Raw genomic sequence first — 18468 nt, forward strand, 5'->3', positions numbered from 1 at the left:
CTTTGTGAATGTTTGTCTTTTGCGTGTTGTTCTTTTTATCGTCCGAGTTTTTTTCTAATATCGATTCAAAGTCGGCGTAAACTACAAACGGTGCTTTTTGTTTAAACCTGTAGTTTTTAAATTCTAATGTTGGCACATCGTTTTCGTCGACTATCCACTCGTTATTTACATATTTTTGCTTAGCGGTAGGAAATACAATCTTTGACGGATGTGTATCTATACCGTTACAATCGGCCGTGTGTCTATCTAATTTTACTTGCGTTCTATAATGACTCAGGCACCTTCGACAAAAATATTTCTTACTTTTATCTTTTGTAACGTTGTGAATCAATCTCGAAAAGTTATTTATCCAGCAGTAGTGATGCTTGTCGCCCTCAGAAAACAAAAACAGATCGATAGGTCGTGACTCTGGTTTGTAGTTTTTAGACACGTATAACGGATATATTTCCCCCTCATAACCGTATACGTTTATCGTTAAATTATTTTGTCTTTCTATCTTTGGTATCTGGTCGATCGGTGTTGGAAAGTCTACGCCTTTAAATTTGAGTCCGTCGTCTTTGGTGTATACAACAGGTTCTTCTTTATGAATTTTATATTTAGGATCGTTTTTTATGTTATTTTTTACTTTATCCGTATACAACCCAAGAGCAGCTCTCAAACACCATCTCAAACACTCGTCGTCTTTGTTTTTAATGTTAATCATCGCCGTTTTCTGTTTGATACATTTTGGTAGGTCAATATAAGAACTACCTCTCACAGGGTTAAACCTGTTGATGTTGATATACAACGCCATTATCTTTTTTAAAACCCAACCCGATCCTTGATTCGTATACCTTTCATCCTTTTTAAATATCTGGTCGATGTCTTCTTTTAAAACCTGTTTTATTTGACTTTGATTTAAAACGACTCTCTGATCGGTAAAATGTGTAGCTTCGATCGTTTCGATCGTACCATCGGGTTTGGTTTTTTCGTATTTTATTTTGATTGTGAGCTCCATTTTTAAACCTCTCAGCTCTCTCAATTCTGACTTGATTTTATTTACAATTTGATCTTTGTGCGTATCAAAAACTTGACTAAATCGTCGTTAAAAAGTCTAGGAATCAGTTCCCAGTTTCTAAAGTTATTTCTAAATCTCCTCGTCGCTCTAAACTCAGCCTCTTGAAAATACTCGGGTTGCCTAGAGTTTTGAATCGCCGAGAGTAAATCTTTTTTCAAAAATCGACCCTTATAACCCGACGGGTTATATTCTAGATCATAATCGTCTACAATCTGTTTGAGCTCATGTAGCTTCTTTTTCCTCAAGTTTCTAAATTGAGCTTCGTATTTTTTTATCCCGTTGATGTAGACTTTACGCGTAAGAGCAACATTTTGATCGTACGGTATATTATATCGCTGGACGTAATCGCGCAGCGTGGCTTTATTCCATCTAGAAAATCCCTTAACGATTGGCTTGATCATACTCATCATTTATATATATCAATATAATGTTTTTTAATTTTTTTTAAGAGGTCAGACTTTTGGATTTATAAGCAATCAGACTCACCGGCTGGTGAGGGAGATCTTCAAGACGAGAGATATTGAGCCCCGGTTTTGGCTTGGGGCTGAGATATCGGGAGGGGCGGGTGGGGTGGGGGCGTGGCCAGAGGGTGGGGGAAAGGGGGAGGGATAAAGTCTGGTACCTGCCCCTCTCCCCATTGGCCCTGTACTACCCCCAGACCTATGGCAAAGTCTGGTATCCGCCCTTCTCCCCTACTTCTTACTCAAAGTTGGCAGCCCTGCCACAGGCTGGAGCGATTAGTGTTTGGTGAGGCAGTCAATGTTGACAAGACAATGGCCTCAAATCCAACTCTCAAAAATAAACCACATCATTAATTTGCCCACAGGCATATCGGTCATTCTTGAAATTCAGGGTCCAAAGTGTGACATTTTTCCTGTCTCTGTTACCTTGGTACTTTGTAAATTGCCATTCAAGTATCATTAAGAATGACTTCATATTTGTTGGGTAGGTAGTTTAATTCATAATCACTCTTGGAGGATTAAAGAGTGCATCAGAATTATAAAATGTGGACCCAACATTTATCAATGACCCATATGGCCATAAACCAAATGTGGATTTTGAACCCTTATCACCAGTAAGTCTTGTCTGGGATAAAACATGATAATGGTGTCCTTGAATACTTACAGAATTCTGCAATGTACGGGGTGACAACGTAGTTGACTTCACACCAATCTAGGGTTGATGTTGGCTTTCCCCAAACACCGTCCAGATCCTTCATGGGAGCCATCCAGGACGACCGTTACAAGCGGACATCAAAATGCTAGAAAAATTGAAATCAATTGTAACATTCAATGTACAACACAACCTGCAGGCAATCTGCATCATTCTCTCCTCCAACTCTTTGTGATAAATTTAGATTTACAGAATGACAGAAACAAATGTAACAGACTCACACATCTTTGCAAATGCCAGCAATCGTGGACCTCCTCCCCATTATCCCTAATCCTCATTCCTTTGTTTGTACTCTTTTTGCAACAACTTTCATTGGTTTTGTACAGGAACTTCAAACGTGGACTATCGGTCAATCGTAGACATATTGTTTGTGCCCTAACCCTTTTGTCCTAGGTCCACGATTGCCGATGGTTACACACTCACACATGTTTGTGTGTGTTTGAACAATGTCTGCAATTGCCCACTTGTTCCAGACGAGAAAGTTTCAGGAAATTTGGGTTGTAAGAAATTATGTGCGCCAACTTTAGGACACATTTAACATTCCACCATTGCTGTTGCACTATTAATGCTGCAGCATGCTGTGAAATGTATAAGTCAGACCTAGATTTTTCTGTCTCCAAAATTGGAGCTTGAAGGAAGGAAAAACGGGAACAACTAATCAGAAAGACAGAGATTTGTGAATCTAAGTTTTTAACTTTAAGACAATCACCTGAACAAAGCACTGTATTTGGCTTATCACAAACATCACATATTGATTTTTCACATTTGCTACAAAGTACAAAGCACTTTGAGAAGGAGAAAGGGACAATATCTATGCCTTTACTCTGATTTTTCCTAAAAGCTATTATTGATAGGGCCTACCAAATTTCAAACAGATCAGTCATTCTTAAAAGGCACTTTCTGTGATTTTTTTCTGGCTCTTATTGAACCTGGATTTACTTTCAAGGTGTCAGGCTGGCTTTCAGAAATTGAGAACTTTTTATATTTTTTAAATTGGATGACCAGAAGTGGAGATATTTCATTGAAAAAAAATTGCAACCTGATGCCACTTTCTATCTTCATTTATATAACCGACATACAGATCCTTGTCATTTGATTGGTGGAATTCACATCACGTGGCATTCATTATTGCTCCCATTCATGCCGCGGCTCAAAAAGTACTATCCGCCCATGGGGAATGGGAAATACTATTCAACAGTTAGGATCATGACGCGGTATTTGTGTGCAAATGCATGCTGGTGTGCGCGTTCAGCGTTGCGCGTAGCGCGTATTGTTCCAAAGAGCCAGCGCTACAGCGTTGGGTTCAAACATTTTCGTGAAGGGGTGGTTTGGAAGAGAGATATACATTTTCCTCCAGTTTTGTATTGAAAAAAAGTTCAAATATATCAAATGACAAGGATCTATATGTCAGTTATATAAAACAAATATTGAGTGGCTTTTAATTGTGAAATGGGAGGAATATTATCGCTCGGTAAAATCTGGACTTTTCCAGTTCACTCGGCTTCGCCTCGTGAAATGGAAAAGTCCAGATTTTACCTTGCGATAATATTCCTCCCATTCCACGCCGAGCCACTCAATATTTGTATAATATTATCTCAATGAAGGTCAGTCATTGCAAAAATGATGATAAGACATGAATCTGGGACTTAGAAACATTCCCAATTTTGTTAGGATATACTTAGAAAGTTTTCTTGACTTCCCATAGACTTTGTACAAAACCGCTGAAGTGGTGTCACAGGTTGCAATATTTTTTCCTATTTCGCATTTAGACAATAGGCCTACTTTTTCATTTTTATTAAAGGAAAAAACTTTAATACGTAGTCTTAATATGTTCTATGATAGCTGTGGCACACTGTCAATCTTCGACTGACCAACAAGCGAATGCTGTCATGCACCACTGACACAGCGCGATCCGCTCTTGCATGTTTCGCTTAAAAACACATTGGATTTGCACAACGATCTTTTTTTTTTGAGTAGTAAAAACAATAATCCGAAAGTATATATTTCTGTTTGCTCACACAGACATGAATATCCTGAAAGTTTCTGACATGAAGCTGAAATGACTATTATTTTGCTAGTTACCGACATTGGGTACACAACCCCCCCCCCTTGCAACCCCCTTGCACCCCCCCCCCCCCCCCCCCCCAAAAAAAAAAGAAATGGTTCAGCAAGACTTCCGGATTATATTCGCCGGGCCGGTGCGGTTTCAGTCGACAGTTGACAGCAAGTGTGTTATTGTTACCTGAACCAACGAGCTCCAGATGATTGGAAATCGCGTGAATAAAAAACAAACGTTGTCAGTGTCAGCGCGATGTACTCATGTAGACAGCAAGATAAACAATGCTCACAGTCGAGTCGCAAAGAAACTGTAGAAACAGCCTTGCAGTTTCAGTTTCACCCTACACGGCGTAGTTTGTTTTCGCAGAAGTCTAGTCTGTGACACGTACATTAATATAATCGTGTATTATTAGGTAGAAAGACGTCAGGGAATAATAGGATAATTGAATAAATTAAACACGAGAGGGCGTACTTCTGTTCAAGTTAATCACTCCATGAACTGAGTGAAGACGTTGTTGCGGGGATTTTTTTTGACTTTGCCCTCTAATTTCAAGTATTTATCCTGGATTTTGATATAAACAAATGTGTTCTTTACATCTTGTATTGATGGTTTGATAAAGGCAGGCAAACACTGGAGTGTCCGCGGAAAGCCTTGAACTTTGTTCTTTTTGTTAATTTTGGAACTCGATTGGCGTTTTCAAACCGCGCGAAAATTTGGATCAAAAATGGAAAACGTGTTTCCGGACGGCATAGGCTAGTGTATGCAACCGGGAGAGGAAGTTTATCGAGATACCCAACTCGAGCGGATATGAAACATTCATTCAGATTCTACTCAATATATTTTTGAAGATCTTGGCTGAGTTTCCTCTGGCATTCGGGATCAAGTTCTTGAAAAAGTGGGTTTTTTTCAGCATCTCCGACGTCGACCTCATCAGCTCATGTGAAAAGATTTGTGAGCCAACACGTTGCACTGGTCATTTCATATCATTATCAACTTAATCATCATTCCATTTTTTCTCGTTGTGCAGGTGAACTGAAAGATGGCACATTTCCAGTTTGAGGCTAGTGTGAGTGAGTTGGTGCGTTTAGATGGTCCACTGCTACGGGCACCGGTTCCCCGCTGGCAGAGGAAAGCTATGGAACGCAGAGGTATACTCAGATATTTTGTCCTTACCAATATCATACCTATGTAAAACTCTCCCAAAAATTAATGACCACCCCCCCCTCCCAAAAAAAATTAAGTAAAAAAGAATTTGACATTAATGCTAGTAGGCCTACTTGTGAATACGACGTGTAGTACACAAAATTAATCTTTATCTGAATGTGCCGAAACCTATATTATTTTTAAGGCAGTAGGTTAGGGGGTTGCGAACATTCAGGCAGGCCCGTCGCCAGCCCTGAGCATCCGGGGGGGGGGGGGCATAGTACCAACTAGGGGGCCCACTACCATGAAAAATACACAAATACCGGTAGGCACCCAACGAAATATGCACACATTTGTTGCTTCTTTGTGTGGGCATCTGGCACACAGTGGCCAAGAGTGCAGTGTTACGTCCCAACTGTTGCATTGTCCAAACTGCGGCATCGTCCCAACTGCACAGTTCCAACTATAGTTAGGAATCCCCAACTATTATTGGGACTGTCTCATCATTAGTTGGGACCGTCCCAAGTTTAGTTGGGACCATTGCCTTAGTTTGGGCTTAAATCACCTTTGAGGGGGTATTTGTGTACAGAGTCCATTGGAACATTTCTCAGTACAGTGTGCCACACCATGTGTATTAATTTTTGCCCCAATTCTTTGTTTTTAGATTCCAATTACTGCTGGTCCCCCACATCCCCGGCACCCATGAGTCTCTCACGCTCCAAGACCCCAAAACGCACCCCACTGACAGACACCTCCCTCTGGGGGACCAATAGCAAGACACCCAGCAAGACCCCAGGGAAGACACCAGGCAATAAGCAAAGCAAGACCCCCAGCAGCAAGCCCCCTACATCAGCAGTTTTGCCGCCCAGCAACCAGGGAGATAGGTAGGGAGTTTATGGAGGTTGTTGAGCCGGGACCCAGGGAGCACAGTTGTTTCCTACACAAGAACACGGCCAATTTACAAGAGACGCTAAGCATGTTTTTAGCTTTACTCAGCGAAAATATTTACCAGCAAAAAAATACATGTCATGTACATGTATTTTACATTAAAGGTATAGTCCATCATTTGTAATTTGTGCATTTTATTCGTTTGAAGCAACAAAAGTTCTCAAAGTCTAAAGAAGGGTGCTTCACAACTAACCTGATGAACTTTCAGCTCAGCTTCAGCTGTATATTTCGAGAAAAACATGAACATTCTAGGATCTTGATTTCAAATCAAAACTTGCTGAATCAATTAATTGGGCCTAAATTCAGCGTTCTAGACACGTTCTCCCTCAGCCGATTGCAGCTATGCGATGTCGCGCACTGATGCGAGGAATTATAGCAACCATGCAAACATGTGTGTCATGTCAACACTTGCGTGCGTTTCGCCGAATAAAAAAAACAAACTACGAAACAAAAAACGGAAATTTCCAACGATTTCCAGACGCATCGTTGAAAAGGCCTTCTTTCATTGATTTCTTCAAAATAACGTATGCCAGAAATAATAAATTCACAGGGAGTTTAGTTCCCTTACTATCTTTCAACCAAGTATGCTTTTCAACAATAATTACGTCAGTTACTTTTAGGATAGTTGCAAATGATGGACTGTAACTTTAAAGTACTCTGTGGTCAGGAGATCCTGATGTTAACCCTGTAGTCACTGAGCTCCCGAAACCGTAAAAAACCACGTCTATTACTCATTACTATATCTCATACATATTCATGATCGAGAGCCAAGTTCTCACTGGTAGTCCATTCACCATCACGTGTCAGCTGCTAGTTCTGCTGTTTACCAAGTGCACACGAGTATTCACGCACAGGGTAAATACGCATGTGTAGTAGACTATCACACATGTAACCCGTGTGCTTTACGAAGCAATCGTGGAACTATTGCATGGGTATAGTACGTAAACAGTTGGCTAAACATGAAAAGATGGTGGCACACATAAATATTCATCACCATTTTCCCAAGCTCAATGATGCCGAACTGGAGAATATTGTGAACTAAAAAAGTTTCCACGATGCGCTAGAATCTCTTAGGAATTACTGTATTGCAAAAGAACTGAACTTTTCTGAGGTTGAGCAATATTGTTCTGGAGAGCTGGACAAGTTTCTCTGAATATGTTATGTATGAGGTATATGTATGAGGTATAGTAAAACAAATATTTATTTCGGTTGGATAGTCGATGTTTGTGTGGAAAATGAAAGCCGTTTTTTCATAGGGTTGCAGACGCCCAAAATCGCAATAAAGTATTTTTTTCGTTTTATAATCAAAAACATACAATTTGAAAATCAACTTTTTGAAGAGCATGGGTATGCCACTTTAATCCTGTATTAGTCTTGTTTCTTCAAAACAATATGGTAACCCCCCCCAAAAAAATGACTCTTAAAAACAGATCAAGATTCTGTCATTTCTTTCTATAATTTTCCAACACAGATTCATCCCAAACCGTGCCCTGATGGACATAGACTTCAGCAACTTTCGGATCAATAACACAGACGAGATAGAAGAAGGGGATGATGGGAAGGATAAGGCTTACAACAGCGCCCTCTCAGAGATGCTGACAGGCAAAACGACGGAGAACGCTAAAATCCTGACGCTTAAGCAGAAGGCACCCAAGGCCCAGGAAGGTTGGTATACCGTACGTGTGGGTGTGTCTGTGTGTGTATGATGGGAAATTTGAAAATCTGGAAATTATATTGAATTTCAGAAAGTGAGAACGAGAATTATTTAGGAGATTTCTTAGAATGGCACTAAGATTTTACCTTATGAACAGATCTGTACAGAAACTTCTGAAATTTGAATTTTGGGGTTGGGTTCTTCAATGGGTACCTGGGTAACCATGTTCTTTTTTTCAATCGGGTACCCTATTCCCATACTACCCATAAATGCACACCCCTACACATCTTGTTTTAAATTTCTGCTTTATTTGCCGTGTTGTATAAAAAAAAATTGAATTGATTGATGTTGTCATGCTTTCATTTTTCAATTTGGTAGTCACTGTAATTGTTTAACTGGTTTTTGTGTGTCCAATCTGTTGTTTGTGTTATTTGTGAAGAACTGATTATTGTACCTCATGGGTTTATAACTTCTGCCGAAGCTAATTAAAAATGAGAGATATATCACCAGTAAAATGCTGACATAGCTTAGTGTGGATGAGCAACGGGGCAGTGTTCCAGCTAGTCTATGTAATAGACCATGCAGGACAAAAGCCATTGTCTATAATTTTTTAACAGATTTGCTGACTAATTATGCAAGACGACCGCATCTTGACCTCAAGATTTTGACCAATCAGTGGGCGCTTTCTATGTCGGGTCTTCGGTCATTCACCCGCTGTTGTATCTAGACATCGATAAATAAAACAACCGCTAGACACAGCAACAAAGGCTGTGGTCACGCACTCTGTATTATGTCACGCAACAAAACACTGCATACGAATTGACCAATCACACTCATCACAGTTTTAGTCCTGATTTGGGAATGAAGTGACGTCACAGTTTGGTAAAGACGACTCCGATTGGCTGAGTCGCGAATCGCATAAATCTGCATGCTTTGACATATCAGACGTTGTACAGTGAGACTTGGCTCTGTGGATAACGAGTGATACTCAGACTATGTTCCAGCAGGCATGTGTTTAAATTCCTCTCTTGACCTTTTTATTTAATTTTTTTTTAATTGTTGAAATGAACAAGTTCACTATTTAAAAACCTGTGTAATTTGTGTGTGCATTCAGGTTACTACAACAACCTGAAGGTATTGTACAGTAGCTCTAAGAGTGACAGCACAGTGAAAGCCAAGGCAGGCCGCTACATCTCAAGCACTCCTGATAACATCTTAGATGCACCGGGGCTGAGAAATGACTTCTGTAAGAAACCCAATCTCATCACATCTCACCTGCTGAGTTCAGTGAGCGATATTGAAATGGAACCTAGTGGCAGATTCTTGCATTTTAACTTTAAAGGCGCAACAAGCCAGATGTAAAGTAATCTACTTGTTAGTTATGAAGGGCCGGAGAAAACATAAATAGTACCCTCTGTCATTATATTAAAAAAAAGTGATTTTTTTTTTTTTGTGATGATAAAATCACTTTAAAGTAAAATAAATTATCCAATTTCTTTAACCTTGCTAGATCTTTCGAACAACTCAAATGACGTATAGTAAATTGTGGGTACTGTATATCATAAAGAAAAATCACTGCCGTGTATTTAGTATTACAATTAACAAGCTCATGTTTTGCTCATTGTTTTGGGGTGGGCTGTTTTTTGGTGTTTTTTATGGCAATTGAATTTGTAAGTTTGTGTAAACAGGTCACATATTTGAAATAATTGTCGCACGCATTTGTCCAATTTCATCTATACAGACTTGAATCTTGTAGACTGGGGTGCCAGGAACATGGTTGCTGTAGCTCTGGAAAATGAGGTGTACATATGGAATGCCTCCGATGGGACCATACAGCACCTGATGACGCTAGAAGATGCTGAGGATTATCTGTGCAGTGTCTCCTGGATCAAGGAGGGGAACATCCTGGCCTTGGGCAACTCACAGGGACAAGTACAGGTCAGTATATTAGGGAGTAACATTGGCCCGATGTCATGGCACTGATAAGCACATAGTTTTCCGCTAACAGAGCCTCTGTCTATATCACAGAGTCTGTAAGCAGTAAGCACAGCAAAAGGCATGCTAATCTCTTTAAATGTCTTAAAGTTTGAACCTACGACCTCCGGACTGCCGGTCCAGTGCTCTACCAACTGAGCTATCCAGCCCTACTGTGGGGACTTGTGATGGAATCAATTTCGTCCATAGCACTCTGTGTTTTCAAATATCAGTCAATTGACTGATTGTTGGAAATTGCCTATATTTCTTACTTTCTTCTGCCTGTTAATGACAGCAAGCCAGACGGAATAATTTCAAGGGGCGTTTGGTACCGATACGATTTTTAATTCCAAGTAAGCCTTTTGATAACAATTTTATGGGTTTAAATACAAATGATCCTACATGCTTTTAATTTATGTTTAGTGGGTGGTATGAAAATATTGATAAGCAGGGTTTGGGGCAGGAAAATAATGCAGGGGGCTCTGTTCAAAACAGATATACACTCAAGTGTGCGTAAAGAAACATTTCAAGAGATATGAATACACACAATGCTCCCATTTGTATTGGGATTTCTGTTGCATGGACTTCACTAAAAAAAGAAGTCTTTTTTAAATGTTCCGAGCGTTTTGTAGAGCCCATTATTGTCAGAAGAAGTATCCAGAATTACAAGTTGGGGCCAGGAATCTTTTGCTAGCTGGAGAGAATGCTGCTGCCCAACTGCAATCATTGGAGTCTGGATTGTCATTCCAGACTGTTTTCTCCAAGCTCGTAAATTCACCATATCTTGCCATGATTGATTTGTACAGTTGTGGGACGTTGAGAAGACTAAGTGCCTGCGTACCATGGGCGGCCACGCTGCACGCATAGGCTCACTGTCTTGGAATGAATTCATCTTATCAAGGTAAGTCTAACAGATGCCATTTGGTCATGGTCAATTGTGAATAATATACTGTCTTCATGTAGTTGCAATATGATGGTGTCTGTAAAAAAAACTTATTATTTATATCAGGCTTCCAGTGGTAAAAAATAAATCAGCGTATTTGTATGCTTTTGTAAAAAGTAGCCGGATGACTGAAACATTATGTCAGTAAAAGTACCCGGATGAGGACAATATTATATTTGATACTGTCCTCATACGGGTATTTTAACACATTGTGCTAATTCTCGCACAGTCAAGAGCGTAGAAACTCACAGTTGTCAACGATTCAACAGAGCGTAGCGCGCGGTACCGTCGCTTGCGGATGCAGTGCACAGTAAGGTTTACATGCACTTTTGTCAACCACACTGGCAGCTTCAAGCGGCGCAAAATTTGCTTCGGTGAGCGAAGAATATTCATCGAAATTTGAGAAATGAAGACAGTGATCAAGTCAGTCTGATATAAATAATAAAATGAATATCGGATGGCTTTTTGGGGGGTACAAGAATATATTGCCCCTGCTATAATAATATTGCACTCGTCTTCAACTTGTGCAATATTGTTATAGCGAGTGTAATATATTCTTGCATAAAAAAAAAGTCATCCAATAGTAGATAAATATTCTCTATCCTGCAGGAGAAACAACAAGGTATAATCCTTGCAAGAATCTCAGTTTACTCCTTCAAGCTTAATTGGTTATGCTTTCCCATCCTGAGAAATTATGGGTTGAGCTCTACCCATGCATGTCTGCATGCTGAGCCTTTAATAATTTTAGCATCAAAGTTTCCAAAAGAAAAATGGCATTATTTTCTCTCAACTGTAGCAAGAAAAACATTGGATATGAAATTTAGTCTGTATAGGCACAATTAGAATTGAATTGAACGCAGAAAATCTGAACAAACTTTTCCTGTCATCTGAAAGATATATTTCTGCCCATTTCACTAAAAGTAGAAGAAAACACATTTAAAGCAATGAGTGAGATAAAACATTGAAATGTACAATGAAATACATCCAATATTCAACTGGGTTCTTTCTACTTGGTGTTAAGAAGGAACCACTTTAGAAAGAAATTATTGATGTGAAAACAACAGATTTTAGCAGTAGTGAGTTCAACAATAATAATAATATAGTGCTTATATAGCGCTTTATACCAAAGGTCTCAAAGGGCTTCACAATTATTACCCCTGTTCATCAGGCCATTAGACCAGTTTCTGCAGCAGCTGGAGATCAGCGCAATCTGGTCTCTACCTTCACAGGTACCCATTTATACTCCTGGGTGGAGAGAGGCAATTGTAGTAAAGTGTCTTGCCCAAGAACACAAACACCATTCGGCAAGTGAGCCGAACACCGTAACCATTGGACCACAGCGCTCAACAAGGTTGTTAATATATGAATAAAGGATAAAGTAGAAAGATTGCGTGTAACACCATGTGCAAAGTAATCTCTTCTTGGAAGAAGTGTGGTTCTGGAAAAAACCCGGTTGGTTGAGTGTAGAACTCGACGTTTCGGACAGTGTGCTCTGTTCGTCCTCAGGAGGGTGACATCTGGTGAATGGGAGAACAAAGTTGAAAGATCTCTATTTTCAGTGTTCTTTTTGTTTTCCCTCGTGAAGCGGATCCCGTTCGGGTAAGATCCATCAGCATGATGTGCGCGTGGCTGATCACCAAGTGGCTACCTTAGACAGCCACACCCAGGAGATCTGCAGCTTGAAATGGAGCCCTGATGGCCAATACCTTGCCAGTGGGGGGAACGATAACCTGGTCTGCATGTGGGACGCCTCGGCTGGAACGGCCCCTGTGCACTCATTGACACAACATCAGGCTGCAGTCAAGGTGAACTTTTCAGATAATAATAACACCTTTTGATGCTTGAGAACATGTTGACTTTAATGTGGTATTTGTGTCCCACAGATTCTTGTGTGGGACACAAATAGAACATCCTGAATTACTGTAATGATCTGATATTTAGATGATGATAGAACTAGAAATTTCTCAATGACTTGGTATTTTAACTGACATAGGGGCAAGGAGAGATAGAAAAAGTCACTGACTTTACCAATCTAGACTAATCTGGGCCCAATTTCACGATTCTGCTAACCACAGAATTCCGTGCTGAGGATTGTCATTTTGTGCTACTGCTAACAGTGCTGGTAAAAAATGGTGTGCTGACCCAGAATCTTAGGTTACAGGATGTGCGCATGCGCGCATAAGCCAAGATTCCTGGCTAACCTATGAAATATGCTAATCGTAAGCACAGAATTTCCTGCTGCGATAAGCAGAGCCATGATGACCACAATTACAAGCTGTTAGTAAGGTGCATACTCGTGCTCCTTTGTCTGATAAGGTGTTTACAATTTGCCACAATGCACAAGTTATTAATAGGGTCATTCTGTGTCAAATCACCCAATGGGTTGAACCCCAAAGCCTTCAAATTGGTTCCTATTTAATGTATGGGGGTAATTTAGACTAAAAAAACTGACATTTTAAGTTTCAGTGCAATCGGACCAACGGTTTTTGCGCTACCGCCCACCATTTTTTTGTGATTTTGGCCAAAATGGGCATGGCCACCAATTTTCAAATGACCATATCTCCATAACCTGAAGGCAAAATTTGTTGATCTTGGTTTCTTTGGAAAGGCAACATCATAAGTTATCCAACTTTACCATGATTTTGCAAGTCAAATCAATTTGAAGAATGACCTTTTGACTTCCACTTTGACCTTCACTTTGACCTTGAATTTGACCTTGTGGATCACGTGACCTTGAGACGAACTAGGATGAAAATTATCCTCCTCCATGTTTTCCACATAAATCCCAAAATTAGGGGTGTAATGTTTTTAATTTGCTTTCTAGCTCATCTCAAAGTTGGCATCTTGGTAAAATGGCTTCTTACTTATTATGGTCGTTGGAGTAGTACAGTCTGTACTTACATCTTACCTGTGGCAAATGCATGGTCATATCAAATATTGTTGACCAACCACATATTTCAACTAAATGTTGCATATTTTGATGTAGGCCCTGGCATGGTGTCCATGGCAACCAAACATCCTAGCCAGCGGTGGAGGGACGGCAGATCGCACCATCCGATTCTGGAACTCCAACACCGGTCTGTGTCTGAACAGTGTGGATACTGGATCACAGGTAAGGACTCTAGGCTGTCCTTCCATAGGCCTTTATAATGAACACCCCCCCCCCCCCCCCCCCCCCATTTGGAAGACAAAGCAGTGTATTTCAGCAGTTCCTAATGTCATTTTAAAAATGCCCTTTGGATCATCAGTAATAAAAATTGACCTAGCAAAACTTAACTGCCAAGTTTGCTGGGGAGAAACCTGCAATTGGCATGGCAACCCATTCACACTGTTCCTGAACCTTTAGGAAAATAAAAATGACTTTTCTGTGGCATTTCCATGACCAAATTATAAAAATCTATGACCTAGTTCATCAAAATGCAGATCAAAACTGTAAAGTTTGTTTGGTGCTTAATCACGTTCTTAATGGGGATATCACGGGGCTAAAGAAATTGAAATCAAAATGCTTGTATCAGTGTAATATGTCGCATTTTGTCAGGTCTAAAAATCAGATTTCCAATGCTAAATTAGGAATATACAAAGTTTAAATTTAAAATACAATAATTGGTCCTCACAAACTTCAAGGCAAATCAATAAGGGAATAAATGTGTGCTTGGCCGGTTTTGGACACTATGTTTAAGACCAGTTGGAGTCTGGATGCTGATAATTACCCGAGCCGAAGGCAAGGGTAATTATCAGCATCCAGACACCAATCGATCTTAAATATAGTGTTTAATACTGGCCAAGCACACATTTATTCCGGTTCACACAAGTAAATACCTTTTCGGTCAAAAAATCCAATTTTTTTTTTAACAGATTTGAAAAGAGCAGAATCTCAGCATTACTGCTGTGAAAACCGCATGCTGATACCATCTTTAGTTCAAAAATTATGAAAGTCGGAACACCAAGATATGTGAAGTGGTCCTATTTTGGCCTGAATCTCCGAATGAAAATTCCCGACAAACGACTCATTCAGCCTGATCGCATAACAGATTTTGAACCAGCTGCTCAGAAGAATCTACAATTACTTGAAAGAATGAATGAAATGCATTTACATCCCTATACCGATGACTTCCAATGTGACTCATGTGTGTGCATTAGGTGAGTGCCATCCTATGGTCTTCAGCATACAAGGAGTTGATCAGTAGCCATGGTTACGCACAATACCAGCTGAGTATCTGGAAGTATCCCATGATGCAACGCGTTGTCGACCTCAAAGGTATGATCTTGAGCATGTGTGTGGGAGGACCATTAGTTTACTAGTAGTTTATTAGTGACATATCTTACGCCTGCGCGTTGAAGAGGTTGTTGAATGCTGACCGTCTTTTTGTTTGTAATTTTTTTTTTATTGTAGAGTAGACCCATATACAGCATAATGACACACTCCCATTTTTTTTGTAATGCGCCGCTATATATTACAAAAAATTGAAAATCATCAAGTGTTTTGTTGGTCAGCGCATGTATTTTGTTGGTCGGTTAGCACATAATTGAAATCAACAGCTGTCGGGTTTTTCAGGCCAACTTCATGAAATCACAAAAATTGTGACGTAATAAGCACGACTCTGGTACACAACAACTATTTACTGCTGCCCCACATGCCAACCTTATTCATTGCAGCATGTCCGTCTCAGGAAGCAAGTAGTGAAAACAGCAACATTTTTTTTCAACTGTTATTAATGTCCGATATGCATGCACAAAATGTGACATGCATGGACATGTGTATGACACACGCTGTTGGCACATGCAGTGTGGCATTGAGGAGGCACAGGTGTTGTTTCCCATACATGGAGTGGGTGGAGCCCGATGGATTGATCTATTGATTTATCAAATAAACCAATTATCATTGCAGGCCTGTTTCTGTTTCTCCATAGGTCACACCAATCGGATCCTGTCCATGTGCATGTCACCTGACCAGACGGTCGTCATGTCGGCTGCGGGAGACGAGACACTCAGACGTTGGTCCTGCTTCACCAGCATCGGCGCCAAGCAGAAATCAGTCAAAGGAAGCAAGACCCGCACAAGCCACGCCCTCTCTGTAGGCCAGATCAGGTGAGTCCGTGCGGGACAATGAATATGCGCATAACCTATACACATTTATTTGTGATGAATATTCATGACTGATTTGACAGAATGCATGCAAAAACATTGTATGACATTTACATAAGTTACAAATATTCATGATTAATTTTAAAAAAAGTCAAGAATACGTTATTCAACATGAATGCATTCATATAAGCCTTCATTAAGGGTTTGAACAAATGGCAAACCATGGTATATATTTTGCTGCGTGTACTATTTATTTTTGTATGAACAAAAAACACCAGACAATGTCTCTCTATTTATTTGAGTGTATTTGTATGTTTTGTATAAATTGTTAAAATGGAAGTTCACACCAGACAACTCTTAAAACAGACGTGCAGAAACCCTTATAAGCAATAACTAGAGCAGAGGTTTTGTAAATTTCAATGAAAAATATTTCAAAAATATGGGGAAAGGTTTATTGTACAAAGGATTAAATACCCTGACACGCAATTTTCAATGCATAATTATTAACTGAACTAGTTCCTTAATGAATTTACTTTAACAAACTAAACAGTCAAAATTGATCTGAGAATGTTTGCTTACATTAGTGATTTATGTGTTTTGTGAGTGTAATGAAATATTGTAACAATGTGTGCTTGTGATACTTGAAAAAAAAAAAACTGAGAGCAATTTCATGATTGCTTAATTCGTAATTGCCATTCAAGTTGTTATGTAATTGTATGATTTACTGTGATTGTGCCTTGTACTTTTGTACAATAGTCTGTTTTCTGAATTTGATCAAAATTTGCTATGTAAATGAACAACACTAAATATAAATAAGACTGTTAAGTTATTTTAATGCATGTAAACAGGACGATTGTACTACCAAACTCTAATAATAAATTGCAAATACTGTATTGGACAGGGTTTTTTTTGTATTTTGTGAAAATGAACAGTAAGAAATGAGTTTATATATTTTGTACATAAAATTTTGTGGAATAAATTAATATATTTTGGTGTAAAATTGTTGTAGTTGTGTACAGTGTTTTATTCAAAACTGTGACAAAGTCATAAAGTTAAATAGATTTTCCCTTCTCCAAATTACAATGTACACTAATTCAGGGTTCCCATGGTCATGGAAAAATCCTGGAATTTATAGGTATCCTGGAAAAGTCATGGAATTTTGTTATTTTACAAGGGCTCATTGAAAGTTGATGTTCCAAGAAAAGTCATGGAAACCTGCACAACCCACACATGATGCATAATATTTGGCGCTTGCAGTCTTCCAGTTAGCATTCCAGTTATTACTACTTCCTCATAAATGTATGCATGCTCTGTACTTGCTGCATGTTCAGTGCACCATTGTGATGCTTTTGTGGTGCTCAGTGGTCTTGTGTCAAACTGGAAGGCTGAAAGGGAGTGGCGTCCCTTGCCTCGGTGTGATGACCGGCCAGTGTGTTGACCTAGGCTCCTAAGATGCCAAAACAGTGTAGGACTTGGTCATGAAAAACCCTCATTTTTGTCATGGAAAAGTCCTGGAATGTCTTTTAAGATTTCTGCGGAAAGCCTGCTAATTTAGCGTCATTTCTTTATTATATATGTATCTATAAACAGTTAGACTCAGTCACTAAATATAGACTTTATATACATGCCATGAAAATGACAAATTTATTAAGTTTCACAGGTTGTTATTCTCAGATATCCAAGCCCTAATTAAAAAAAGGAAAATTGGAACTTGTTACAAATGGCAGACAATTTTGACGGAACTTCACAATATAATCTTTGTACAAAGTACGTTTTGTTTTGGATAAAGCAGGTTTTATGTGTTAACATGTCTTCGTCCTGAAATCAGCATGATGCATAATATAACCCTAACTCACTGTGCATATACATGTACGCCAACTTTAAACATCGGTGATGATGTTACACTCGAGATGAATACACACACTTTTGAAAACAGAAAGCGTTCATGTTATATTTGTGCTAGTGTACTGTGCGATATACCAACATTTTTGTATCCCTTTTATATATATTTCGTTCATGACACCAAATAAAAACTGAACAACAAATACAGTTGGATTTTACAAGTGTTTACTAAACAAAAATATTCCTTACAATGGCTACAGCTTCCATGTTTTTACATGAGCCTAATAGACCTTTTGCGTCAAGGCCAAGTTAGGGGGCAAGTTTTGTATAGCTGAGATGGACATGAGTACACATTTTGTGCTTCACTATTACAAATTAAAATAATGAATATTCTCTGAGACACCTGCCACACACAAGATCTATCAAGTACAGCACGTGACTAGCCAAACAATGGACAACTTTCCCAAATATTTAGAATCATTTCCTTTTCAAAGCCAATGGAAATACTCGAATCTTTCATTTTATTATACGGACTCCTTGAAGGAACTATACCAGTAGGTGGCGCTGTGCAACTTACTCATGGGAGCCAG

The 18468-nt window shown here is 39.3% G+C and overlaps 2 protein-coding genes across 5 annotated transcripts in view; one reads left to right on the forward strand and one right to left on the reverse strand.

Annotated features, from left to right (window-relative positions):
* Positions 1–4682, reverse strand: part of LOC119723782 (alkaline ceramidase 3-like) — a 32299-nt gene extending 27617 nt beyond the window's left edge. The window contains exons 1-2 of the mRNA XM_038194642.1: positions 4473–4682; positions 2183–2318 (exon numbers count right to left, since the gene is read on the reverse strand). Of these exons, the coding sequence (XP_038050570.1) occupies positions 2183–2285 (103 nt within the window). The 5' untranslated portion in view covers positions 2286–2318; positions 4473–4682. The remainder of the gene's footprint in view (positions 1–2182; positions 2319–4472) is intronic.
* A 66-nt stretch (positions 4683–4748) lies between these two features.
* Positions 4749–17038, forward strand: LOC119723780 (cell division cycle protein 20 homolog). 4 transcript variants are annotated; one of them, XM_038194636.1, is made up of 11 exons: positions 4749–4841; positions 5317–5437; positions 6097–6316; positions 7852–8045; positions 9149–9280; positions 9776–9972; positions 10815–10909; positions 12537–12756; positions 13938–14063; positions 15092–15209; positions 15862–17038. In XM_038194636.1, exons 2-11 carry the CDS (start codon positions 5329–5331, stop codon positions 16041–16043), a joined length of 1593 nt encoding a protein of 530 aa, XP_038050564.1. In that variant the 5' UTR covers positions 4749–4841; positions 5317–5328; the 3' UTR covers positions 16044–17038. The 4 variants fall into 4 exon arrangements, with proteins under 4 accessions (XP_038050564.1, XP_038050568.1, XP_038050567.1 ...); XM_038194640.1 differs by having other exon boundaries at positions 4753–4778; XM_038194639.1 differs by having other exon boundaries at positions 4801–4874.
* The last annotated feature ends 1430 nt before the right edge of the window (positions 17039–18468 follow it).

Source organism: Patiria miniata, unplaced genomic scaffold (assembly GCF_015706575.1).
Source record: "Patiria miniata isolate m_02_andy unplaced genomic scaffold, ASM1570657v1 HiC_scaffold_17, whole genome shotgun sequence".
Classification (NCBI taxonomy): Eukaryota; Metazoa; Echinodermata; class Asteroidea; order Valvatida; family Asterinidae; genus Patiria; species Patiria miniata.

What these genes read in the sequence shown, in the direction of transcription:
- LOC119723780 (XM_038194636.1), top strand. Translation starts at nt 5,329, where the DNA reads ATGGCACATTTCCAGTTTGAGGCTAGTGTGAGTGAGTTGGTGCGTTTA. An exon ending in GTGTGGATACTGGATCACAG is followed by an intron (nt 14,064 to 15,091) that starts GTAAGGACTCTA and finishes TGTGTGCATTAG; the next exon opens with GTGAGTGCCATCCTATGGTC. An exon ending in ACGCGTTGTCGACCTCAAAG is followed by an intron (nt 15,210 to 15,861) that starts GTATGATCTTGA and finishes GTTTCTCCATAG; the next exon opens with GTCACACCAATCGGATCCTG.